This window comes from Poeciliopsis prolifica, unplaced genomic scaffold, assembly GCF_027474105.1.
Source record: "Poeciliopsis prolifica strain line A6 unplaced genomic scaffold, Auburn_PproV2 SCAFFOLD121, whole genome shotgun sequence".
Classification (NCBI taxonomy): Eukaryota; Metazoa; Chordata; class Actinopteri; order Cyprinodontiformes; family Poeciliidae; genus Poeciliopsis; species Poeciliopsis prolifica.
In genome coordinates, this window is record NW_026562496.1 from 332,382 (window position 1) to 360,043 (window position 27,662).

The window sequence follows — 27,662 nt, forward strand, 5'->3', positions numbered from 1 at the left end:
TTTAGCAACCATGGAAATAACTCCTTACCTGGAAGAAACCATAACCTTGTTCAAAAAACACAGATGCATGATGATCCAGGACTTCTATGTAAAACAAAACATGCAGAGTTAATTACAGTAATTTGTTCTTTTTCCTTTGTTTAGTAATGAGATTATGTAGAAGATGGAAATCAAAATTGGTGGAAAAATAACTTTGTAGTACAAACCACTGGGTGAATATAGCAACTGAAACAATTTTATTTATTATTACTATTATTTTAACCCTCACTATATGGTACTGCTCTGTTTCCACATTTACAAGCACCATTTAAAAGCAGCCCTTGGCAACTCGCACACCTCCTTTGTAATCCAGGGTTTCTAATTGACCATGTTTCGATAATCTTGGTTCCAAGGACGTCCTCCATACACTTCAACATATATGCACAGATTACAAGTAATGCTGTCAATTTCTCAGTTACAAGCCAAGACAGAATGTCTCCATTCTACTGTCCTTGCGGGGAGGGTGTTTCATTTTTCTGGGTGCAGGTGTCCCTTTGACCACTAGATGTCCTTATTCAATCAGTTTTCACTGGACAGACGCTGCTTCGGGGGTCGGGTGAAGTGGGGGGTGGGGCGAGGGAAGGAAAGGAGGTTCTACTGTTCGTGGCTCGGACCAAAGCGCAGTCAGTGTGTTAACCACGCCCCTCTCATGAATAATAGCACACCTCCCGTTGAACAGGAGAAGGATGCGAGTGCCAGAAGGAAGTCTCCAGACGTCAGCGCTTGCTCACTCGTGGAGGGAGATTAACGGTTATAATATCACCATCCGTGAAGGATTAGGATACCCTTTATCTCCGGTGATGAAATGGGCGTAGGAAGACACTGGAATCCGCCTTGTGCTTCGACTCCGCTGGTATTTACGGAGGAGGATTCACTAAGGGGAGGAAAAGAGCACAGACGGCCGTGACCAGTCAGTCTACCAGTCAGACGTCGTTTTCATCGCACGTGTATTGAGGAAAGACAATAGTTGAGGTGGGTTCACTGTGTCTGCAAGGGTTATTTCAGTGTGTGTGTTTTGGGAAACGGAAGTGTGACCGATGTGCTTTGTGCCTGTGATTTATCACTGAGCGCCTGCGTTTGTTCTGCATGTTCGTGTGAACAAATTCTTCGCCATCACACCTTCCAAATTTATCAAAAAAAAAAAAAAAAAAAAAAAAATGCAGCCAAGCCTTTGTAATAATTCTACTCAAATCAAAAATTCTAAGTGAACTGAGGTTGATGTGCTGAACAGAATGATCTGGGTGTTTAATTTGAGATCAGTAATGTTGCTTGTGTTGATGAATATTATAGTAGTCACTTTGTGCTGATCTCAGCAGATCAGTGCGGAATGACCACAGGGAGTACATATCCCTTTAAAATGTGCAATGAATACATGAAGGTAATGCAACTATTTTCATATACTGTCCGTGATGCTAGAGTCTCTTTTCTGTGACATGGTGCCTGTAGTGTGTGTGAAAAAAAACAACAACACTGTAGTTGTTTTGGCTACTGGAAATAGACTAATGGTGTACTGGGCTGATGTTGGTGAGGCAGCTGGAGATTTGAAGTTGTTTTGACAGGAAACACAAATCCTTTGTTTGGATACTTCAGGAATAACTTTCACACTTGGAACATTTCTGGCACTGTAGAATTTCACAGTGTAGGTGATATGAACCTGAATTCATATCAAGTTCTTCTTATGTACCATGTTCATGGAGAATCTGACACTTGAACAAATTGTTTATTGAGGTCCTTTGTATTCCCCACCTTGTCTTGTTGGACACTAGTAATTCAAATGGATGTAATCCCATAGTAATCTCCTTCATCCTGCACTTCATTGTTGGCGTTTAACCCTGCTTTAACTTCCCCCCAAATATCCCTATGTTTAGTACTAGTTTAATTAGCTGACTCATACACCCCCCTTAAACAAATGAACAGACTACAATAGCTATTAGGTTGACTAGATTGAGTGATGTCCTTTCAATTTAGTTTGCAACTAAACTGAAAGTACATTGCAACATGTGTAATCTGAAAGCCCTTCTTAAGTAGAAAACTGCCAATTTATTCAAATCAAATTTTATTTGTATAGCACATTTCAGCAGCAAGGCATTTCAAAGTTCTTTACATCATAAACATAAAAACACAAAGTCATGCATTATGGAATAAACAATACATTGTTCCATATTACATTTCAAATACAATTCTAAACAGGTGTGTTTTTAGTTGAGATTTAAAGGAAGTCAGGGTTTCTGCTGTTTTACAGTTTTCTGGAAGTTTGTTCCAGATTTTTGGTGCATAGATGCTGAAAGCTGCTTCTCCTCTCTTGGTTCTGGTTCTGGGGATGCAGAGCAGAACCAGAACCAGAAGACCTGAGAGTCTGTAAGGTTGATACAACAACAGCAGATCTTTAATGTATTGTGGTACTAAACCGTTCAGTGATTTATAAACTAACAACAGTATTTTAAAGTCTATTCTTTGAGCTACAGGGAGCCAGTGGAGGGACTTTAAAACTGCTGTTATGTCTCTATCTTCCTGGTTTTAGTGAGAACAGGAGCAGCAGCTTCTGGATCAGCTGCAGCTGCAGGATTGATTTGTTGGACAGGCCTGTGAAGACGCTGTTGCAATAATCAATGCAACTAAAGATAAACGTATGGAGGAGTTTCTCTAGATCTGGCTGAGACATTAGTGCTCTAATCCTGGAGATGTTCTTCAGGTGATAGAAGGCCGATTTTGTAACTGTCTTAATGTGCCTCTGAAGGTTCAGGTCCGAGTCCATCACTACTCCCAGGTTTCGGGCCTGATCGCTAGTTTTTAGTTGTAATAACTGAAGCTGTGCATTGACTCAAGATCGTTCCTCTTTAGGTCCAAAAATAATGACTTCAGTTTCGTTTCTGTTCATCTGGAGAAAGTTTTGGCACATCCACACATTTATTGAAACAAAAAAATCCCTGTTGTTTATGTAAGATTCAAACCAGTTGAAAACTGAACCGGAGAGTCCAACCCAACTCTCCAGTCGATTCAGTAATATGTCAAAAGCTGCACTGAGGTCCAACAGAACCAGCACTGTGGTTCTCCCACACTCCGTATTTATATGGACGTCATTGAATACTTTGACTAGTCCAGTCTCCGTGCTGTGGTGAGCACAAAAACCAGATTGGAAAGAGTCAAAGCAGTTGGTCATCATGAGGAAACTATATAATTGTTTACACACAGTTTTTTCAATAACTTTGCTGATGAATGGGAGGTCAGAGGTCAGAGGTCGGCCTGTAATTCTGCAGTAGTGATTTGTCCAGATTGTTCTTTTTTAGCAGTGGTTTGATAACTGCTGTTTTCAAAGCCTGGGGGCTTGTATAAGTATCAATGCACTTATGAACAGCAGTACATTGATACACAGTTCAATCTGATTTATATGTAATTCTATGGTTGTTCATTCCAACACAACCAAACATGCTCTACATGTTCAATTCAATTTCAGTCCAATTCGGTTTATTTTTGGAGAGTCAATTTACCACAGATGTTATCTCAATGCACTTTACAAAAATGTGTTATTTATGCTGTGAACACACCCAAAACATTATCTTCTTATAAGAAACATTATTTATAAGTTGTATACTTCTTTGTATATTCCCCCAGTTGTTTTTCTAACAAGAGGTAGTTTGCATTTGCTTGTAGAATTAAATATCTGTTTTGAACTTTTCACATTTTTTAACTGTTTAAAACAAATCTATATTGCAGTCCAATTTATTTACGACAAAAAGCTACAATTATTTTTATGAGAAAAATAGTTTCTTTTATTACAGCTTTTAGAATGTAATTTATATAACTTATATAATTTATAATAAGCTATCTATATAACTTATTATTTCAACCTCGATGTATAGATTAAGACAAGAATACAGAATTAATACCTATCCAAAATTTTGGAGTACAATGTTTGGAGCTGGTGTCTAGAATTCAAATGATTCTGTCACGTGGCTTTACACGTAATTTTTTATCACTGCATTGTAAATGACACAAGCATGGAAGTGTTAGGATGCTAAAATTGTACATTGCCCAAAACCTTTTAAAACATCAAAAAGAAATACTCAGGAGAAGAACGGTGACCCACATGGTGCAGGCGAAGGTAGCCAGCTTGCTCTTGCCTACTTTACAGAAGTACTACCCAGATTTTGACGACTTGCTATTTCAAATACAGTCGTCAGACTACAGTTAGTTTTCGAAATTATTTTGCATTAATGAGCATTACTATTTTCTTTTGTACTTTAATTGTATTTCCTCTGTGCGTTTTGGGGAGTGACCGGCGTTCCTATGTGACAGTATCAGCAGCAAGATGCGCATTTTGTTGCTGGAAAAACAGAACCTATTTTGAGTTTCGCTCACCAGGTCCGATTATAGGAAGCTTTGGGTTTGTTTTTTTGCTAAAGTGGCTTGCGGATTTAATGAATCGAGAGTTGCTGTTTTGGGACTTGCAAATAAACAGACATAAGTGTTTTTTGAGTGTGCAGTGTCTTTGATGATCCACTACACTTTTCCGAATAATGAACCAGAGTCTAATATTATTTTAAAGTAGACTAATGCTCTCTGTCAGGATGCCCCCAGTGATGGAGTGTCTGCTTGTGTGCTTGTGTTACCTAGCTGTACTCCTTTCTAACTTTCTTTTGATGATGGCAATCAGGAATCGGCTGGTATAAGATTCTGATGGCATGAAAAATCAGCTTGTTAAAAAGAATAACCATTCTATTAAATCTGACAAGAACTCCTGACATTCTACAAACAAATTATGCAGAATATTCAGTGTTTGATGCTTTTTACTGCTCTGTTTTACAAATAATCTTTAAGAATTTGTTTGTCAATCAACTTTGCTGATGTTAAAATGTATTTATAACACATTTACTGCCCAGTACAGTTTCTTAGCAGAAACAAAGAAAGATTAGGAGGAAGTATTTGCCAAACAGTTTCTGTGTGTTGATGCAGTATTTATGTAAATTCATGTAAGTTAAATGTGAGGCCAAAAGAACAGATAGTTTCAGGGGGACACATTGGCCATCGGTTGAACATGCGTCCCATATGGGAACCCTAGTCTGGAGTTGCAGTCCTGACCTCAGGACATTTGATAAACATGTCTTTCCCCATTCTCTCTCTGCTTCTTTCATATCTCAATAGGGGTGCACTGTTCACTAGGCCAGCTGATAAATTGGCCATGATTTCCTCAATTTTGGGAGATGATTTATTAGCCAGTACTTACTTGTGAAACCGATCTTTTTCACCGATCTTATTTACCGCAGCAAAGTTTAAATATCAACCACTGTACTCTTTTACCCTGCCATGAGAGAGCTTGATTGACAGACCCAGCCACCATGTCATATCTGCACGCTTGTAGTTAAGAATAGTGCTCCCACTGTGTTCAACTCAGCAACTTTCTTGCTATATATAGCAACATTTCAGAAACACAAAAAGTTAGTATCAGCCAAAATTAGAATTGGCAGGTCAGGCTTTTTAAAGATTGCTGACCTCTCTCTGTCTCTCACATTGTGGTGGAAGATCATATCTGTGTTGTGAGGCAAAGACACAACACAAGTTTCCAAGTTTCTCACATCTGATGGACTTGATGGTTATATTTGCATCTTAAGTTTGATTGTCTTTGTAAATTAGATGCTGAAATATATACACTTAGTACATTAGTACATGTACTTGGGCAACATAATTTTATATGATTGTGTTCAATCACCTGAAAATATTTCTGAAAACAGAGTATTCATTACAATGTGTGGCTTTCTTTAACTTTCCAGGAGCTTTAATGTCTCTAAGCTTTGTTGATTTGATCCCCTCTCAGCATTTGCATTACAACTTTCCTTCAAACACAACAGCTGCATGACAGATGTTCAGAAAAAAGAAAAAAACTCAAATGAGACCAACTTTATACTAATTACCCACAGTCAAACACATAAAAGCTGTATGGTGACTGAGAAAGTGGAGCTTTTAGCAGCCAAAACCCATCATCACAAGGACAAATCAGAAACCCTGGTTGACAAAGGAGGTGTGTAAGATTATGTAAGCATGAAATTCTGCTTTTAAATGTGGGGACAGAAAAGTGCTCAGGTCAGCCCGAGCCAACTAGAGCATGCTAACCGAGTTCAAAAACATGCCTTTGGTCAGAATTTTTTTTTTTTAAATAAATCGGCAAACCCCAGGTCCATGTGGCAAGGCCATTCAAATGCACGGAAGCGAAGCTGGTGAGGCAGGCAGGAGCAAGCTGAGCCTCACCTTGGATTGTGCAACCTTTTGCTAACTGTGCTGGCTGCCATTCAATGGGAGAATGTTTCTGTCTGAATGTCCCAAAAAACTTGCTGAGCCCAGTGGTCCACTGTGTTTTTGTATTAAAAGATGCTAAATAGACAGGAAAAGTAAAAATATTACTGGGTAGTTATGGGAAAACATTGTCAGTAAAATGCTATGTAAACCCACAACTGGTTTTAAGAACAACTAATCAAAAACTACAATTAAATTGAATATCAATGATTTGCACTTCCATTTACAGGGACCCATAAATGCTAATATTTTAACACAGACCACAGATATGTAAAAGTAACATTTGTTTATTGAGATTATCAATTTGATTTGCTTTCAGCATACATCAGTTACTGGGTAATTATGTTTTGGGATGACATCGCCTTTGGGATACAATTTAAACCCACGACTATAGAGTCTGAAAACCAAAACAAACAAAAAAAGCAATTAAAATGAATATCAATTATTTGCTCTTTCCAATTTCCAAATCCAAATTTTTTTATTGAGAACATCAATACATTTGATGTAATTATTTCAGCATACAAAATGAAAAAAAATGTAATTGTTTAATATTTAAATCTAAGATTTTAAGGAGCTGGCAAGTTTGCTTTGTAAAAGTTCAAATAGTTGAGATTGTTTTGTTACTATGGCAACAATTTAATGACAAATTGAACCTTTGAGTTTGAGTTCAGTTTGTTCACAAATATATCTGTGAACTACTCCCATGTACAGTGGAATATACTAAATCCATGGTGAAATGCTGTGAAAGTTAGTGATGATTTTAGCAGCAAGTCAAATTCTGCTCAAGGCTTCATACTGGCCCTGCATGATGGGCTAAATCCGCTGCACTATGCATCTATGCTGGATACAAAGGGACAAACAGGAGATTTAATTTATGTGGCTCTGAGTTTTTAATAAGCACCACAGTAAATGTTTTGGTTGCCTGAGCAATATGGGAGGAGTTTGTCTGATCTCCTTGCGGCCTCCTTCCAACATCAGTTCTCCTCAGTAGGCAGAACAGCTTTACCACTAACCCACTGGCCAACCGGGACCACATACATGTTATTTATGTATGTGCAGTCGCAGCATGTTGAGATGTAAACATACATGCCACACATAGTTCTGTGTTCACCAAGACAAATCACTTTAACAGCTTGCTCATCGCACACCACTGAAAACGCAGATAAAGCCTGGTGGATTTATAATACACTTAGCGAAACTGTGGGTATTAATGAAATATCTTCTCTTCAGATCTTCTATCTAAAGGTTTGTCTTTACTGGTTGTGCAGAACCCCAAACTATAATACACATTTGCGTAATGGAAATGTAAATTCTTGAGCCCAATCAGCTGGAAAGCAAACTGTTTTCTTTTTGTCCTTTTTCCCCAGGGACGATCAGCACGACATATATTAATTTGCACCTATGTTCCGAAGCAGCCTGAAGATGCTGCTTGGAAGCAGGAGTCGCAAGCTGAACAACGGTCTGTACATCCATCATCTTTTACTTTGTTCAGATGTTGCTGTCTGTCACAATTTCCAGTGACTGTTGTTTTTAGGTAGTTGTCTGTTAACTAAGAAGATTTGGAAACCAAACCATCTATGCTAAACAACTTGAGCTCAGTCAAATTGGAACTTCTTTATTCCACACCTGCCTGCTGTTTTCTCTGGTCTTTTTGAAGCCTAATTGTGCACACCACTATATAGTTCTGTTCCTCTTTGGTATAAATCTGTCAGGAGTTGGCATCTCCAGTCTTCAAGTGCCAGTCTTCTGACACTTTTGAATGCATCCCTACTCATTCACACCTGAATCAAATGAACGTTTTTTGCAAAACTCGCAGACATTCCAAAGTGGTAATTCAGCTGTTTTTTAAAGCGTGTTGGGGCAGGGATTCTTTGTCTAAATCTTCAAATTTTTATCTAGCTGATTGTGCTTCCTTTCTGACTGATTTTTTGCTCACTAACAGATAACAGCAGCATTGATTCGGACACCTCAGACATCAGGATGACGAAGGGCTTCACTCGCTCACTGCCCTCCTCGCCCCTTCTCAATCTTCGCCTGGACAAGACAAATGGTAGGACTGGTTTTTCTGTCGATCAGCAGCAAAGACATACTCTCAACATTAAGTCAAACAGCCTCTGATAGAAATCTGTCTTAGCCCAATCAAAGGGGCTTACAATCAAACTATAATCAAACTTATAGCGGTTTAAACAATTTATATCATGATGGAGTATATTTCTGAGTACACCAGCAGAGACATAATAGAACAGCTCTGCAGTGTATGTGCATCCTTTTGTGTTTGCTGTTGGATTTAGAGCTGCACCCTCCATAAAAACCTGATGACCTTGAACCCTTCCTTCGATCATCTTTGTGCCCATTAGTGAGAGAGTAATCAATGAAATTTAACTCCTGTCCTGCCTTATCTCTTCTTTCTTTCCAGGGTTGATTTGAGACACTTTTTCTAAACATTACCATGTGGAGTTTTTGCGCTTTGGCCATAGAGGCACAGATTTATCCCACCAATACCAGACCCCCTCACCATAGTCCCGGTGACTGATCAACATGGAGGCATAAACTGAGTCATTATTAGATCGAGAGCAGCCAGACTAGTTTATTTAGCTAAACTATTATATTTTGCTAAATGTTATTGCTAAGTGGCACAAACAGGCCTTCTGATACACATTTAAAAATGTAAAAATAAAAATTGAAAACAATTAAAAAAAACCCAAAAAACTGAAAAAGCGCTCTAGGGACGTCAAGGATAAAAGGGGCGGGGGCTCAAGCCCACTTCCCCACGTGCCTGACCTTGGTGATTAGTTCATCCATCCATCCATCCATCTTCTGCAGCTTATCCGGGGTCGGGTCGGGTCGTGAGGGTAGCAGCTTAAGAAGGGGGGCCCAGACTTCCCTCTCCCCAGCCCTTCCTCCAGCTCCTCCGGGGGAATCCCGAGGCGTTCCCAAGCCAGCTGGGAGACATAGTCCCTCCAGCGTGTCCTGGGTCTTTCCAGGGTCCTCCTCCCGGTGGGACGTGCCTGAAACACATCAGCAGGGATTTGGTTAATTTTGTACTTGTTTGTTCTTTTGTTATGTTGTGTCTCCCTCATGTGGTAGATTTAAGTTACTCCACCCCTATTTTAGCAGCCTTTTGTTCTTTGTGTTTGGTTTGAGTTCAGTTGACCTCAGTTAAATTAGTTCCAAATTTGTTACTTATCTTTTTGTATGGAATCTTTCATCTTTGTTTACCTTTTTTTTTTTTTTTAAGAATTAAATTGAAATTTTTCTATTTTGAACACCTTTTTGTCCTCTTTTGAGTTTGGTCCCTCACAACCATCAATCCGCCCCATGACACTTCACTGCTGTCCGACCGTAACATTTGATGTGCTCCTCCAAAGCATTTCAATAAGACTGCAGGAAGGTTAAGAAAAATTGTCCAATTGGACTCAGCAAGCCGTAACTTGTCCGTGTAATGGGTAACAGAGTAGGTAGATAAAAAAATCTCTCCCACTCTATCATTGACTAACCAGACGTACACAAACCCTTCCATGAGTGTGAACATATGCACATACACACACATGTTTATGACTTCTTATCTTTTATCTTATGTTTGTGTGTGTATACTATACTAAATGTATCATAATATTTACCAACAAAGAGAGGTCATTTGTGGGAACCATTTCCTGGTCCTCACTTTTTTGAGTTTTAGGTTTATATGAAGAATGAAGTTTTTGGCTAGGAACAGAGGAGTAATGGATAGAGAAACTGAGTTAGGTATAAATTCAGCAAACTATATCCCATCCTTCTCCTCTTCAGAAAAGTATATTGCTGTTTATTTTTATAGATATTTACAGAATGTCTTAACTTTCATGGCAGCAATCCATTCTCTTTAGCTTCATCCATCCATCTCTCTGATTTCCTGTTCATTCCTGCTGTTTGCACTAACCTTGTGAATTTGCTGGTTAGGCTACTGCAGGTGGCAGTGCTCTTTCAAGGCTAGTGACATAATTCAGTTTGGAGAGGCAGAATAATTATTTTTTTCAAGTATTATATGTTAATTTACAAGACATTGTGACATTAGAATATTCCTTAAAGTACTGGCAAATAGGCTAAATAAACATATTTTGTTTATTGTTCACCCAGACCAAATGGGCTTTGTCCCAAAAAGGTTTTCATTTTTTAATATCAGGCGGTCAGAGAAGATTATGTATCATAAATATGACAGTAAGTTTAAGGGAGCTGTTCTTTACCTGGATGCTAAAAAGGCATTTGACCAATTGGCGTGGCCTTCCATCCTGACTGTACTTGAGGAATTTGGGTTTGATAGTAAATTTGTGTCTTGGATTAAAACAATGTATACTCAACCATCTGCCTCTGTCCTCACAAACCAGGACAAGTCAGAACCCTTTCTTCTACATTGGGGAACCCGTCAGGGTTGCCCCCTTTGTCCTTTGCTTTTTGTGGTCACTAGGGAGCCCCTCACCATTAGAAAACACTCCTTAATCAAACCAATTCAATTGAGAAACATTGACCATCACATTTCACTGTATGCTAATGATGTTGTCAGTCCCAATTCTCCTAGACCTTACTCGGTCATTTAGTGAGATTTCAGGTTATACTATTAATTGGCAGAAGAGTGAATTTATGTCATTAGGTGCAAGCCTTACTTCTGAATTCTTAGATAACCTGTTATTTAACATAATTGACTAAATGAAATATCTTGGAGTTATTTTGCCAAAAGACTCCAAACTAAATTTCAAATTGTACTTTTTCAAAAAAGTGGATAATCTTGGGAAAGATGTTGATAAATGGAAAACACCCACTCTTAATGATGGGCCACATAAATACAATTAAAATGGTGTCCTTGCCTATATTTTTATATCTTTTTCCGGGACTGCCTATTTTTTTTAACAGTCCTTTTTTAAATTGTTGGACTCAATAATTTTGCCTTTTGTCTGGGGCTTTAAAGCCTATAGAATATCAAAAACTCACTTATATAAACCAGGAGAGATGGGGGATTAGGACTACCCTGCTTTCAGCACTCTTACTGGACCGTGAATGCAAGGGCCTTGGTATACTGGCAGTAAGGTGATGCTCAAGAACTGTCTGCAAATTTTTTCCTTGTGGGTGGCTATTGAAAGAAGTACGTTGTTATAAACAGTTCTCTTTCGGCACTTCTTTTCTCAGCACCAATATCTCCTACAAAGAGTGGAATAAATAATTTGATTGTTTTAAATTGTTTGAAAATATGGAAACAAATTAAGGTATAATGTAACTTACCACAGTTCATGCCCAATTGACCATAACCATGGTTTTCCCCCATCTCTATCTGATATATCATTTAAAAATTGGAGTCTAAAAGGCCTAACTGCACTTAAAAAATTGAAAAACGTTTGCTTCATTTGCAATGTTGAGGGACTGTTTCTCTCTTTCGGATGCAAATTTTTCAGATATTTTCAAATGAGAAATTATGTTTGAATTGGCATCCCAAACTCTTCTGGAAGAAAATAAGATATGCTAAATGCTGTTGGGCTCTCCAGAATAAAAACAAAAAATCTCAAATTTTATTGACATCTCTGCAGAGCGAATTAATTTTACCACAAATTCCTTGAGAGCTGAGTGGGAGGAGGTGCTGGGTTTGCAGATTGGGAGTGAGGTCTGGGAGGAGGGTCTTGGGAGGATTCGATCATGTTCTATCAATGTAAAGCACCAGTTAATTCAGTTCAAGGTGTTTCATAGACTCCACTATTCTAAAATGAAATTGCACAGAATATTCCCCTCAATATCTTCAAAATTTGATAAATGTAAGTCTGGTGATGGCTCCCGGTCACATCTATTCTGGTCATGTCACAAACACAATATTGGTGTGACATTTTCAAAATGGTTTCTGAAGTATATAAGTGCACGTTGGCTTCAGACCCTCAGGTTACATTGTTTGGATATTCTTTTTCATTTAGGAACCGCAACATATCTATGCAAACCACTGTGGTGTATGGATTGGAAATAGCTAAGAAAGTAATATTAAGATTGTAAAAAACTGACAAGGTTCCTCAGTTTAAAATGTGGTTAAGTGATTTTACTGAGATTCTTCATTTGGAGAAACTATGGTATGATGTTTTGGGCTCCACTAATAAGTTTGTAGCATCTGGCAGCTGTTTTTGGACCATGTCCCCGACTCTCGCTCAGCCTCTTAGTATACCACCCATTATAGACTGCTAGTACTTTCCTAAAGTGCAAATGGCAATCAGTGCAGTGTAACTAGATATTTAGATAATTTCCTAGAGTTGTTTTTATTTTTAGTTATTATATGTTTTTATTTTCATTGTCGTATTGTTGTACTGTATATTTTCTTATATACATAAATATGTTTCATACTCTTGTGTATGATTTATATGTGCTTGATTTTGAAAACTTAATAAATATATATTTAAAAAATACTCATAAATTAAAATATAATTAATACACAATTTAGGACACCTGAAAGGGGGTAAATATGGTGATTCCTGGCCACAACAGAAGATTTGAAAGCAATGGGATAGGCCAGATATGAAAATCATGCCCTTTAACCTCTCTCATCTGAATCTCTCATCATTGAATCTGAGGAATCCTGGTGTTTTGGAACATTCTTGTGCTATTGGGGAAGAAAAAAAATATGCTACCAGAACATATGGTATTATTGTATTTATTCTTTTTATTCAATTAGTTATTAAAATATGGTACAAATTTTCAGGTGTCATTCTGATGTCATTCTTTAAGCACATAATTGCTGCACCTAGATCTGACAGATCATAGCTTATACAGATCTGACAGATCATAGCTTATACAGATCTGACAGATCATAGCTTATACAGATCTGACAGATCATAGCTTATACAGATCTGACAGATCATAGCTTATACAGCAGACAGTTGGGATGATGTGTGCGTCACTTCATCTGTCTTCTTACCTGATGAGCGCATCAGGATGGACCCATATCATGAGTCCAGACTACATATACTCATCAGACCATGTGACCTTTTTCTGTTGCTCCAGAATCATGTCTTTAGTCTTCTTCATAGATTTAATTTTTTTTTTACAAATAGACTCAATAGCTGTGTCTGCATTACCCATAAAATTGTGCAAATTGAAATTACAAATAAAAAATAACAATAAAAATTATAAAAATATTTTTTGCTGGGATGAGGTGATTTTTCAGCCATATCAAAAATAGATATATTTTACAGATGAATGAAAACTTTTTTTGTGCCACACAAATCAAGCGAAAACCACGAGGAAGACAACGGGAAGTATTCTTCTTTGTGGTTTGTATTTTGCCCTTGTTTTATTTGGACATTGCAGCTGGCTCCACCAGAGCTCCCACAGCATCACACAGTTCATTGAAAGTTGTCATTCAAAATGTGATTGAATGTGTGAGATTCCCAAATTTAATCCATAAAAGGTCAACGTCTCCTCTGATGGCTGATTATGAGCGCTAACACCATGGCTGAATTATGAATACAATCTCCTGGAACTGTTTATATTTGTCACTGCCATGATGTTCAATGACTTATTAAAAGTTTATACATGTGTGAGAGACACTGAATTTATTAGTTTATTAGGTACCCCACCCACTCTGTTTTGTTTATGATAAGTTCATTCATTGTTCATTGTAGTTTCTTAATTCCTTCTGAACTTGGTTTTGTGTCTGTCTTATGTATTAATCTTTGGTACTCATATTTCTGTTATTGTCAGTGAATGCGTCGCTGTGAGGTGTGTTCCTGGAACGTGCCGTTTGCTCGGCAGTATACTGTTTTTCCCGTTCTGCTGGGTAGCGTTAGGCACCGAGTGTTGACAGGCAGACTTTTGTATAAAGGTAAATAAAACTCTTTTTGTAATTCGCAAAGACAACTCTGGATGTCATCTGTGCTTGAGCCCAGCAACACATACATGATTTTAATTTTATTTTATATTTAATAGAAACCACAATTGGAAAAATCTGTTTTTTGACATTACCAGAATAAAACCGGATATTTGCTCACATTTGTAACTGAAACACTCTCATTGATCTGTGCATCTGAACACAACTGTTTAGTCTCAGATCTCTGAAGGTCCCTTTGCATTGAACACTTTCCTCTTTACCCATCGAAAATAACAAGTGTGCTGCATATTTAAAAATCCCACGACTTCCCCAAAGATCAAGATACTTCAGGTTCTTTCCAGTTCTTCATAATATGTTGAGCAATTTTTTTAACCCAATTCTTGTAGCTCCAATAATCTCCTGAGATGTTTTTGGTTTAATGAACTTTAATTTGAATTTCATAAAGCACATTAGCCTAATTTCTTCAACACGGTGTGTATTCCAACAGGGTAATTTAAGAAGTTAGTTGGAATTAAATGACTTGTCCTCAACCGAAACAAAATCATTAAGCCTTATTTAGCTGGATGCTTTTAGCCACTTGCTTTATTAAGTCCATTTGGACAGGCAATGTAGCATGTTGACTATGTTTTATTCTTACCAACCTATTTTTAGACTAAGAAATTATTTCATAAAAGCTTATCAGGAAGGAAAGACTTAATATATATTAAAAAAAAAAATCTGTGGCATCTACAACGGGTAGAAATAGAATGGCAGTGGTTGAAACTGCTGAAGGAGTACAATACTGATTTGTCTCCAAGAGTTTGGAGGCTTTGAGTTAAAGGATTTTTGACAGCAGAGATCACATAATTATTTTCTAATTTTTGTTCAAATGAGTGAGAATCCATTTCCCCTCCTGTGCTGTTTGTTGCTCCTCAGATGAGGCAGAGGAGTTGGGACCACCACCTTCAGCAGACGAAGCGGCTGATGCTCTGAGGACCCGGCTGGGCTTCCTCCTTGGGGAGAAGGTCACAGTTGTAGAGTCGTGTTTACCTTATGACAGCCCAAATGATGGACAGGTATGTATGTAACCCCAAACTTTTTCTTTCACATATTGTCATGATATTGGGATCGTCGCTCCCTCCCTTCCTCCCTTCTGCTTATACGGGGTTAGAGTGGTGGTCATACCCTGATATGGCAGCAGTCCAGTGACAAAATTTAGGGTGATATGAGACCGAGGACATAAGAATGGAAGTCCAGTGGGAGGACAATGTAAGGGTTTGAAAAAAGAATACATACTCACCTGTTAGGTGTTTAGAAAAGTCTTATAAAAATGTTATTTTTATAAGACTTTTCTGAAAATACATAATATCTGACACAACTAAACAACCGGCTTAATGTCATCACAAATTGACTGTGTCAATATGTGATGTTTGTACCAAGGCTACATTAATATCAGGTGAGTATGTATTCTTAGATGTCCTTATGCATGGAAGGCCACCTGAAATGGTGAGAAATGAGGGCAGTGATTCTACTGGTGCCATGGTGAGCAAAAAACTTTGAATGCAACCAGTGAATGAGACGGGAATGGACTGGAGATAAAGATGAAAGTTCTGTTTAGTGGACCATTACTGAGTTCTGGTTCATTCTGGAGTCCTTGATTTTTGGGAAAAAACCTTGGTCTTTGGGAAAGACAGCTCAAATGCTCTTTCCCAAAGACAGCATTTGAGCTGTCTTTTGTTGTAATGCATTTGTTGTAAATGCATTACAACAAATGCATTTGAGCGTCTTTCCCAATACTGGGGTCAGTGTTGTGCCCTCCAGTGGTCAAGATAAATGAGGGATGCCAACGCTTCCATCGCTGGATGGTACTTGTCACTGCAGTCCAGTACAAGCCAGGGAAGTCCAATGAAGTTGCTGATTGTTTATCTAGAATAGCAGAGGACTGAGGTACTGTGTTCTTAAGAGAGGAAATGTAATGAAGAGATCTTCATTGATGGAATTATTTTTTACCTTAGTCACTGTGTAGCACTTTAAGAGCACTTCACTAAAAACTAAAACTAGCATTTTATTTAGCACTGCACCTTAAGCATAGATTTGTGCATCAATAACAATTTGCACACAAGATGTTTTAACTGTATTTATTGAGTATTTGTAGTGACTAGCATGTAGCCTTTTGTTCTGCGCTGTGCACAGCTGCTCCTCATTGAGAAGTGAGGTGGTTGCCTGTGAAGGGACGATCATTGTTACTGAGAGCAAGAAGCTACTGGTTTGTAAAATTTGAGCAAATGTTTGTGCATAATAAGTAAAGTGTGGAGGTGCTAGGATGGAGTGACTCACCTGTCTTTTCTGTGTCCTCTCCAGGGTGATTGGACAAATGCTTCCCTGGGGTCCAGACACCAATCAAAGGTTCCAGAAGAGGCCATGGAAAAGTGGGAGGTGGGGAATTGTTTGTAGGTTTTGTTATGGTGTAAGGCTAAAACATAAAATCTTTATAAAAAGTAAATAGAATTGTGCTTGTATTTGGTAAAAGGCATTTTATATATTTACATAGGTGAAAATTGGTAAATTGATATCCCCTGTGATTTGAAAGTGGTGTGATCCTTCACAGCTAGAACTACTTAAGGCTGCAATTGTGCCTGTGCTGTTTTGTTCTTGATTCTGTGTTTTGGAAGAATAAACTGTTGTTGTTTCCATCTTATTCTGCCTCGACTTTCATCTCCACTATAAAACCAGCTGCAAAAGGCCACCTGTTACATGGACATAGATCCCAACATATATACAGTATAAGACTTCGCAGTATAAAAGCAATTATTGTGAATTAATACACGTATTGGTCAGTGTCTTTCCTTCCCCACAGAGGATGTCTCCTTCCTCCAGTCTGGCAAGCAGCAACTCCTCCCCCTGCACCACTCCTCAGCCTCACGCTAGGATGGAGGGTAACAATAATGGCAAACATGCCTCAGTCACCTCCCCCTCCTCCACACTGGAAAGCAGAGACAGTGGAATCATAGGTGAGTGTGACGGAGGAGCCGTCACGAGCTGAGACCTAATTAAAGAGTCTGTGTTAGCACGTCCGCGCACACGTACACAAACATGTACAACCGCTAACTTACTTTTTGTTGCAACTTAAACTGACGCAGTTCATCCTGATCTGTTATTTTCAGTCTCACATTTTCCCGGTTTTATTTTCAACTGGCTTTATTGTTTCCGGATTGTGGCGCACCAGGAGAGAGTAACGTGATGTGGTGATGTCATCAGAATGTGCTGGGTATTTTCTATTAAATTGACAATTGTATTTTGATAAGTTCATGTATTTTTCCCCCCTATTATTGTTTTGTATACTTTAAGAGTTTATTTGAGTTAGTTTTTTGGGTTGATTTGCTTGATTGGACTTTCTGTGGGTGGAGTCTGTGGCTTTAAAAGCAGAGAGCTCTGCTCCAGGGAAGTAGTCTGCAGCTAGACACTGAAGGTGATACACTCTGACCTGGAAGGTATTGCTGTTTTGATTTTAACCTGCCTTGGACGTCTTTTTGTAAATATTCTGCATCTGCCATCTTTGTTCACCGTATTAATCGATAATACATTCCACTGAAGTGATCTTCGGCCTTGGCCAGTCTTTTTTGGGGGGGTTGCTCAAGTCATAAGAGAACCATGTCACAGTGAGACATAAAAGGATTAAAAGGACTCCTGGAGCATCACCCGTAGCAGATGAATTACTCATTTTGAGAATTTCTGTAGTCTGCACGATCTTCATTTATGCATGAAATAGAAGTTGGAAATCAGTTTGGCAAGAGTGGGGTGCATTCTTAAATGTTTCATATCAGAGCATGTTTCACTCTTTAATGTTAACTTAAAGCAGTAAAACTAGTGTTTCTTAGCTTCTACAGTTCTTTGACAGGCCACCAGAGTCAACGGCGTAAACAAAATGACACTTAATTAAAACCTTTTTATATGACTAACAAGCATGCTCTGTAAGGACAAATAAACCATCATCGCCCAATTATACAGATTAAAAATAAACTGTTCTTATTTTATACATGTCAGTGACATGCAGTTTCACATAATCATCTATCCAGCCATCCATTGGCTTTATCCACATAAAGTGGACATTAGGCAATATACGAGGTACAACCTGGACAGGTTGCTCAACACAGACACACAGGACAACAAAGGTTTACATCAAGGCCGAAGGAGAATTTAGACACTGTGAGAGTAAGGCAGAGTACCCATGACCTCATTCAGTCAACTAAACTAATATGTATGTAACTTTTTGATATTATTGTGAAGTTTTTCATTTCTCAATGATATGAAGTGTCACATAAAATCCCTATAAAAGACATTCAAATTTGTGACATAATAAGAAAAGTTTATAAAAACTTTCACAAGACTTTGTGCTAAATTGATTACTGTTTTAAGGTTTTCACGTACATTTTTACAGTCATGCTGACCAGCTATTCTGCTGACTCTGCTGTAGAGCGGGAGGACGGCACCAAGTGTTCTAGTAACAGTCACCACGGCAGCACCCTCAGCATCTGCCAGCAGGAAGACCTGCCAGTGGTGGCGTCCACTTTGTCCTCGAGCGTGAGATCTACAAGTCGCACCAACGGCAGCTCGATGTACAGAATAGAAGACAGCCTGTATGCTTCTACTTACAGCCTGAACAAGCTCCACCCAAACCGAGGATCCAGCTGTTCACGCTCCTCTGGATCCAGCCACTTCATAGCCCTCAACCTCATTCCACGCCCCAATTCAGTCGCTGGTAAGATGTGTTGTAGTGTGTTCCAGTGTGTTCATGCACACATGCATATGCATCCCCTTCCCTCACACACACACACTCACACACACACACACACACACACACACACACACACACACACACACACACACACACACACACACACACACACACACACACACACACACACACACACACACACACACGCAGGAAGGAACTTCAGCACTTTTTCTCACAGGCAGCAGTCAGGAAAGTATTACTTCATTACCAGTTGCATTCAAAACAAAATTTATTTTGTTAGATATACTCACCAGAGCTGTGAAGCAAAGAGGATTGTTATCTGTCATTTTTAAAGCATCTACCTAAAATCAGAAGGCTCAGGTCTGAGTGACATTGTTTGTGCAGCACAGTCACAACACATTCTCCCTCTTGTCTTTTCCTCTAGAGCAAAAGAAGGAAATGACATTTGTACCATTTCTCTAACTCATGCTTGCAGGTGACAACACACAGCCAGTTCTTTAGACTGTAGGTAGGCTGACTGACTGGAGAAGATACATGTTTTCTATTTCCAGACACTATTACTTATTGCATTTTCTGAATTCTAAACATCCACATTTCTAATAATAATGTAAGCTTTTCCTTGGTGCACAAAGTTACATGCAAAAGTATTGATATCCTCTTGCTTGTATATGAGCAAAAGTATTTGGAGGACAAAGCTCTGCTAAAGTTTAGATCGAACCCAAAAACATCCTGTTCAACCCAGACCTAGCCAGACATTTTGTCTGAGCCTGATTCAACCCGATTGATTAACTTACAACTCAGTGTGCCATGTGTGCATTTAATTGTGCAGTGCACTGCGCTTGTTACAGTCAAATTAACTCATTACTTTCTTTTTTAACAAGATAAACTGTCTACTCTTCCATTAAAATATTTAATGCACCACGTCCTTCAAAGTTTGGAATGTTACTTTGAACCAGACATGCGTCAATGAATGTTATCAGATATTAGCCACTAATTACAGGTAGAATTTGACGTTGCCTGTTCTGAGCTCTGGCAAACATTTGACTCTGATCCCTGGTGTCTCCATCTCTCGTGCCACATTTCTGACTATGGTGCTACCAATTACCAGAGTCAACTTCTCAACTAGTGCGTCCGCATGGGAAAAATCTGTTAGAAACACGGACAAGTTGGTGATAATGCAATAGCTAGGTTCTGGGAATAGGCTATGCTAGAAGTCAGAGCACCAAAAGTCCACATGATTTATTGTTTGAATTTGGAAACACAAAATCTTTGAAATGAAATGAGTTTTGTAATTTTTTGTTTTTACTTGAAAAATATCTAGTTATACTTCCAGAACAGAACTGCTCTTATCTGTTTACACCTAAACACAAAATTAATTTGCTTGCTTTTCCAGCCACAAGTTCAGCCCACATTGAAGACCTAGCCTTTCTGGATGACCAGCAGAGACATTTAGCCTCAAAGATGTCCCTCAGAATGGCTGGAGAGAATTCTGGGAGTCGTAATCAGCAGGACCACGGCGGTAAAGAGTAGCAAATATGTTTGGAAATAATGTAAAATAGCAGTAATTGTACAATTTTCCTTTCTTCCATACTGCAGTTGATTTTACTCCTGTCCTCAACCTGAAACCACTCCATTTTGAGGTTCCTGGTCTGTTGTCTGATTGGCTGTTCATGGGCAGAGAGTGGCTCTTCCAGGAAGTTGACACCCATCTGCACGGCAATGACCCGACAACTAACAGAGGCATATTAATTACTGGCAACATTGGCTATGGAAAGACGGCTATCATTGCAAGGCTGGTGGCGCTCAGTTGTCATGGACACTACATGTGGCCAAGCACCACTAGCAAGCAGATCATACCCAAATGTAAGCATATTCAGATCTCCTTGGCTTTTGATCTTCTGTTGTCAATTTATTTAAAATTTTATAAAATTGCTTTAAAGTTTGGTCTGAAACAAACTGACCACAATGAATTTAAGCACCCAAATGGAAGAGTAGGAATTATGTCCAGCAATTACTCATGTGCACAGCAGGGACATCTACAATACGTCCACTTACAATGATGTTACTAAATCTTTTCACACTTCGTGTGCACATCATGAATATAATGTGTAACTTCAAGATTAATTACTGATTATTGTGACAAGGTGGTTCAGTTTGTGTTCACCACTTGTCCCTTATTCTTATTTCTGATTCATTTACTTTCTGTAGCTGATCATAATGCTTAAATTTAAACATTACTTTGCAACTTTGCTTCACTTACTATCCCGGGTTTGTTTGTGTTAGCATTATGTTGCAGTTTACATCTATTTATATATTTAGGTTAAAATGATTACTTTTTTTTGTTTTGTTTATTTTGTTTCACAGTATATTCATGGTATTTGGTTTCTTTTTTACTCACCATTGTTTATCCCTTGTCGCTCTGCAGCAGAGCAGGAGTAAGGGAGGGGCCAGCCCAGTGTTTCCTGCTTGATGACATCATTAATTATCTTGCTGGGTTCAACCAATTAGAGGGTTTTCTTTGAAGGATCACTTTGTTTTTTCTTTGAAGTAACTTTTTGAATTATCTTCGACTACATGGCTTATTTTTCAGACCATTTCATTGTGTAGATGAGTTTTCAAATTAGATTAATAATGTTCTTGTTTTTCTGTTGAGATTTTTTTTTAGCTTGTTTAATTGTGGCTTGGTCCACTCAGCTGCATGTGTGTCGCCAATTGGCTATAAAAACACTGAGTTCTTAGAAGCTCAGGATGGATGTCTGAGGCAAATGTACAGAGTAAAAGTCATCAGAAGAATTTGAAACCGGTGACTGATGCTGTTTGTTTGTTCACCTTGAAGACCTTTGACCACACTATTTTACAATTATGAAGGGACCACTGTCATATTCAGTTTTTGTCTTATGACTATAGTATCACTGTAATGACATGACCATCTCATTGCTGCTTCTGACATTCAGCATCTTGTCTTTTGAGGCATAAATCATAGAATAACAGAAAATACTGTGTAACTGTGAGGTTGTAGAAAAAATTATGCATGTTTTTGAACAAGATGTGACCTGCATTTTTACTCAGTCTGCAGGAGTTGATTTTAGAATCATCTTTTTGGTTCAAATAGATTTATAACTATTTTAGTGTATGTCTGTACCAGTTTTACCTACCTAGAGTCTGAAAATATGTTCTTACTTTGAAAAATAACTAAGGCTTTGTCAGTATGAATGGAGTGTCTATAAAATCCATCAGATATGAAGAGCCATAAACCAGAGACGAAATTTAATCCAACATTTTTATTGACATTACAGATGGAGAATCGGTTTCTCTCTCAACTATCTCTTCTGAAGGAGGAGGACGAGGAAGAGAAAGAGGAAGAGGAGGAGGAGGAGGAGGAGGAGGAGGAAGTCCAGGAACTCCAGAGAAGAAGAGAAAACAACAGGAGGCATTGTGGAGACTAGCTGGACAGGTTGCATTTCCAGTTCTGTGTCAAACTGTACTTGAAGTTACTCATTTACTTTTGTAAAGTAGTAACTGTTTCACTATTGGTTTTCTACTTTAACCCCTGCAACAAAGTAAAACGTTATACATACTCACAGCACTTGAATCTTTGTGCTATTTCAATCTAAAGGTTCTAATATACAAAGAAGGGCTACATTGCATATCCTAGCAAATAAAACATTTCTCTGCAAAATGTTCATGTTCTATTACCCTATATTTAACACTATCTTTCTTCCCATCAGTTTCAACCAGCTTCTCTGTCCCTTCAAGCTTCATGTTTCACAGTGACAATGGTGTTTCCGGGTGATTTTCCTGAATGCATTACATAGCGTTTTCCTGTCAACACATTCTTCCACCTGCGCTGTGGTTCTTTGCAGTTCCTCTAGGCCTCTTCATTGTTTTTCAGAATTTATGTCCAGACTCTCATTTTAGATATTATGGCCTCAAAGAACAGTTATATTGCTACTGAGATTCTTTTTACTAATTAGTCTCGGAACAAGTTAGCGACTATGACAATTGGCTTTGAGTGGAGACCACGAACCAAGTTTTCTTGTCCAATATCAGTGCACCTCACAAATGCACTTCAGAAAAAATACTACAATTTCATAAATACACTCATGCATATTGTGCAAAGCTTTCAAAGCTCACTTTAACCTTCTATGACTGCAGCAGGTTGGCAAACATTCTGTGAAGCAATGTACACTGAGAATGGCATGATACTAGAATTCAATAGTACACACACAAACATGTTTCACCAACCTCCTGTCAATGGGCACAATGCCATGTTGATTAGGTGACTGAGTCAGATGTGGACCTTTCAAAGTAAAACACTGACCTTTCTATTTCCGGGGGCATGGCTTCAATGATATCAGGATTTGACCATTGATCTCTTCAATCCCTGAAGGTTTGGTGTCTCAGTGAGTTATTGTGTACGATATTTTTGTATTTTATGGCAAGATTTATGGCAAGATGTATTTTATGGTTGAACCTTGAGGTCAGGCCACGCCCACTTAAGCATGAGTGATCAAAGTCATGAGAAGGAGTTCAATCAAATATAATGGCTGTAAATGGCCAAAAATTGGATCAAAATTGAAATTTCAATCTAAGACGTCCAGCTTCCTGTTTGACGTAAAACATTGGTTCAAAACCATCCATTCTGAGTGAAAGGTGTTGTGAGCAATCTGGACCAAAAACTTTGGACGTGCACAACCAGCCACTCACCCTCTTGCTAAGTTTAACTCATCACCTATAAAGAGCCATAGTTTGAGAACGAGCCGTCAGTAGCCGAGCAGCTCCCACATCAAAACAGGAGAGGCTCATGATGTGCTCTTATTTAGATAAGCTGATAAAATAATTGGCCTTGACTGTGAACATGTCACATACTTTGATGTGTTCACAGTGCGACTACATGTGATCTTCTTGGGGGCAGATGGTCTTGTTGTAGATTGTCACCGAAGGAGTTCTCCAGTTCAGCAATAACTTCATACATAGGGTGGGAGACACTGTCCAACAGTGATGTTGTCTTAGCCACTCCTGCTGTCTTCCATCACTTTCTCTGGGAAGGAGGCATCCTGGCACAGAACTGGCCTTCCTAGCAAGCTTATCCAACTGTAGCTTATCTCAGCTGGAGATAACTGCAGTTCCAACAGCATAGATGATATTTGAAGCTAAAGTTCATGTGTGAAACCAAATAAAAGAATACATTTGACAATATAGTAAATACTAAAGTTTGTGACTGTAAGTTAAGAAAATGTGAAACAGATTAAGCAGAGTGAATTAGAATGATTTACACAATGATTTCAATGTGTACTGAGCCCACCAGTACATGTCGGTCAATATGTGCATTTTAAGTATACAATTGGATGACAATAAAATCTGTCTTGGGTTGTTCTGTTGCATTTCTTTAGCAAGGGACAAGAAAAGACAGTCAAACTTGTGTTTGCTGATCTGTTTTGCAGGTAGTGTCCTATCACTTCTGTCAAGCTGATAACTGTTACACCTGCCTTGTTCCTGAGTTCGTCCACAACATGGCAGCCATGCTGATCACTGCCCCTCAACTGACCGCCTATCAAAAACTGTTGCAGCATTCGCCTCATTTGCAGAGCATCCTGAGTCTGCGCTCCTGCATTCAGGATCCAAGCTTAGCCCTTCAGAAAGGAATACTAGACCCCCTGGATGCACTCCACAAAGGTACATTATACAACGCATGAAAAGTCTGAACCAGATATTAATGGTTCAGACATGTTAGACTGAACCAGTCTGAACTGTTAAACCAACTCAAGGAGTTAGGGTTAGGGTTATTATAGGGTCATTATTTGCTAAAGTCATAAGGGGGGTACCATATATTTCAGCCTGAAATAATCTGTTCCCCCTCTATAACATAGGAACAAATTACTTTACCAGCAAGGATACAACTTATACACACACACCTTGATTATTTATTTATTTATTTTACAATTTTGTTAGCAGCCGATTAAACTGAAAGTTACAACCTTGACATGATTATGAGTTGTTTTACTGAGAAATTGATCAGAAGTGGCATGGAAATGAATGGATCCAGCTCTCTGGCTGCAGTGTGTGCTGCGTTTTCCTCAGTGTTACCTGATAAAGGCAAAAGAGACTCAAAAAATGTATAGGGCAAAGCATTGAGTTTAACTACCTCTGCCATAATAACACTGTTTGTTGGGGTTTGCAGTTCTTCCGCATGGGGGTAAGCTGCCATCATTTGTTATTTTTTACCTTTCAGAGAGAAAGCTTGAGATTGATGTGGATGGACTCATTGTACTGATTGATGGACTAAACGAGGCTGAGTTCCACCGGCCCGATTACGGAGATACACTGACTTCCTTTCTCTCTCGAAACATTCAAAAATTTCCTTCATGGTTGAAGGTCATTTCTACTGTCAGGACCAGCGAGCAGGTATGCATGCTCACTAAAAAGTACTGTACAAATATAATTCAAATAGGATCTATTTAATACATTCTTCAAGCTATGAAGTTTCTGAAAGTGCATACGCTCTTTTGTAAAACCATGCTGTACAATAGCTGAAGCTCCATTTGAATCTTTTTTTAAAGTTCAAATCAAAAAGTTCCTCAATTGCAATCATAATGAATAAAAAGTTCTTGCTGTTATCACTCTAGTGCTCTGCATGTCAGCTAACTGGTCTTCTTGAGGTTTAGGGGAACCATTTTATTTTTAATTTACCTGCACAGTGACGCAAGTTCCCGGCCCGGGGTCTTTCTGCACAGGGTTTGCATGTTCTCCCTGTGCATGCTTGGGTTCTCTCCGGGTTCTCCGGTTTCTGTGGAAACATGACTGTCAGGTTAATTGGTCTCTCTAAATTCTCCTTAGGTGTGAGTGTGTGTGTGCATGGTCGTTTGTCTGCCTGTCTCTGTATTGCCCTGCGACAGAGTGGCGACCTGTCCAGGGTGAACTCTGTGTCTCGCCTGCAACATTAGCTGGAGAGGCACCAGCATCTCCTGACCGCACTAGGGACAAGGGTGTAAAGAAAATGGATGCATGAATCACCTTAAGTGCATAAACGGTGATCCATGAGCTTTTCTGTTTGTGTTCTCAGAGATTCTGTCTTTCAGTTTCCCTGCTAATTCTGAAGTAATTAAAAGGGAATTTGCTATTTGTGGTTAATTAGCGGTAATTAACCACAAATACCAGATAAAGAACAAAATGTGCATTTGATTAATTGTATTTTATCTATTTTAACTTTTTGCAGTCATCTTAAATAATTTTTGTGCTTACATTTTTTTAGTAGGAATAGTTATCTGCTTTTTCCTTCATTCCTTTGTCATTTTTGAAGTGCTATGATTAAAATAAATGCAGATGTTTAATTAAACAATCAACCCGGAGGCGGCCATGATTGTGGCGGGGGACTTTAACCACGTGGAACTGAAGGCTGTGTTTCCCAAATTCCACAAGTTCATAAACTTTCCCACCAGAGACAATAACATTTTGGATCAGGTTTACTGCAATACCCCCGGAGCCTACAAGGCTGTAGCAGGTCCACATCTGGGCATGTCTGACCACATCTCAGTGGAGCTGATTCCTGTCTACAAGCCTCTGGCCTGCAGAACTAAGCCGACCACCAGAATAGTTCAGGTCTGGACTGAGGAGGCCTCCTCTGCACTTCAGGACTGCTTTGAGCACACAGACTGGAGTGTGTTCAGCAGACTTGGAGGAATACTCATCGTCCGTTCTGTCCTATATTCAGTTCTGCACCGATGCTGTCCTCCCGGTTAAGACCATAAAAGTGTTTCCAAACCAGAAACCATGGCTGGACAGCACAGTACGGGCCCTGCTGAAAGCCCGGGATGCTGCCTACAGATCTGGAGACAGGTTGGCTTACAGCAGGGCCCGGTCGGAACTGAAAAAAGGAATTAAGTAGGCCAAGCTCCAGTACAAACAGCGGATTGAGGAACACTTCATCAACAACAACCCCCGAAGCATGTGGAGAGGCATCAGGACCATGACGGACTACAAACACAGCACTCAGCTGACCAGCCGCGACCCCACCCTGCCTGACACCTTAAACAGCTTCTTTGCCCGCTTTGACACAGTGGGCAGCAGAGAAGCTGTACATCTACCCCGACTGGAAGAGCAGTACCAGCCTCTCGTCCTGCAGCAGCACCAGGTGACGTCCACCCTGAGGAGGATCAACACCCACAAAGCTACAGGACCGGACAAGGTGTCAGGCCAGACGCTGAAAACGTGCGCCGACCAGCTGGCAGGAGTGTTTCTGGACATTTTCAATCTGTCCCTGCAGTTCACCATGGTTCCTGAGTGTCTCAAGTCTTCCACCATCATCCCTGTACCGAAGAAGACGACCATCACCAGCCTGAACGATTACCGGCCCGTCGCTCTGACCCCGGTGATCATGAAGTGCTTGAGAGGATTCTTCTGAGGTACATCAGACACTTCATCCCTGCAGACCTGGACAGCCTTCAGTTCGCCTACAGAGCGAACCGGTCAACAGAGGATGCTGTCTCCATCACTCTGCACACAGCCCGACCCATCTGCAGCATCCCAACACTTACGTCAGGATGCTATTTGTAGACTTCAGCTCAGCATTTAACACCGTCATCCCAGACAAGCTGGTGCTGAAGCTACTCAAGGTGGGGCTGCCTGCTTCACTGTGCCACTGGATCAGAGACTTCCTCACCAACAGGCCTCAGGTGGTGAGAATAGGTGGCTCAACATCGTCCCCACTGGTCCTCAACACAGGCACACCGCAGGGCTGTGTGCTCAGCCCAGCTCTCTTCACCCTGTTTACAC

At 39.4% G+C, this 27,662-nt stretch overlaps 1 protein-coding gene across 2 annotated transcripts in view; it reads left to right on the forward strand.

The window, feature by feature from the left end:
• Positions 1-563: 563 nt before the first annotated feature.
• Positions 564-27,662, forward strand: part of LOC129354931 (protein TANC2-like) — a 56,074-nt gene continuing 28,975 nt past the window's right edge. The window contains exons 1-12 of one of the 2 annotated variants that reach the window (XM_055024481.1): positions 564-1,011; positions 7,695-7,786; positions 8,270-8,377; positions 15,071-15,210; positions 16,496-16,570; positions 16,992-17,145; positions 18,609-18,893; positions 20,284-20,409; positions 20,487-20,753; positions 22,187-22,344; positions 24,335-24,566; positions 25,123-25,295. In XM_055024481.1, the coding sequence (XP_054880456.1) occupies positions 7,729-7,786; positions 8,270-8,377; positions 15,071-15,210; positions 16,496-16,570; positions 16,992-17,145; positions 18,609-18,893; positions 20,284-20,409; positions 20,487-20,753; positions 22,187-22,344; positions 24,335-24,566; positions 25,123-25,295 (1,776 nt within the window). In that variant the 5' untranslated portion in view covers positions 564-1,011; positions 7,695-7,728. The remainder of the gene's footprint in view (positions 1,012-7,694; positions 7,787-8,269; positions 8,378-15,070; positions 15,211-16,495; positions 16,571-16,991; positions 17,146-18,608; positions 18,894-20,283; positions 20,410-20,486; positions 20,754-22,186; positions 22,345-24,334; positions 24,567-25,122; positions 25,296-27,662) is intronic. The other variant, XM_055024482.1, reaches the window with a different exon arrangement.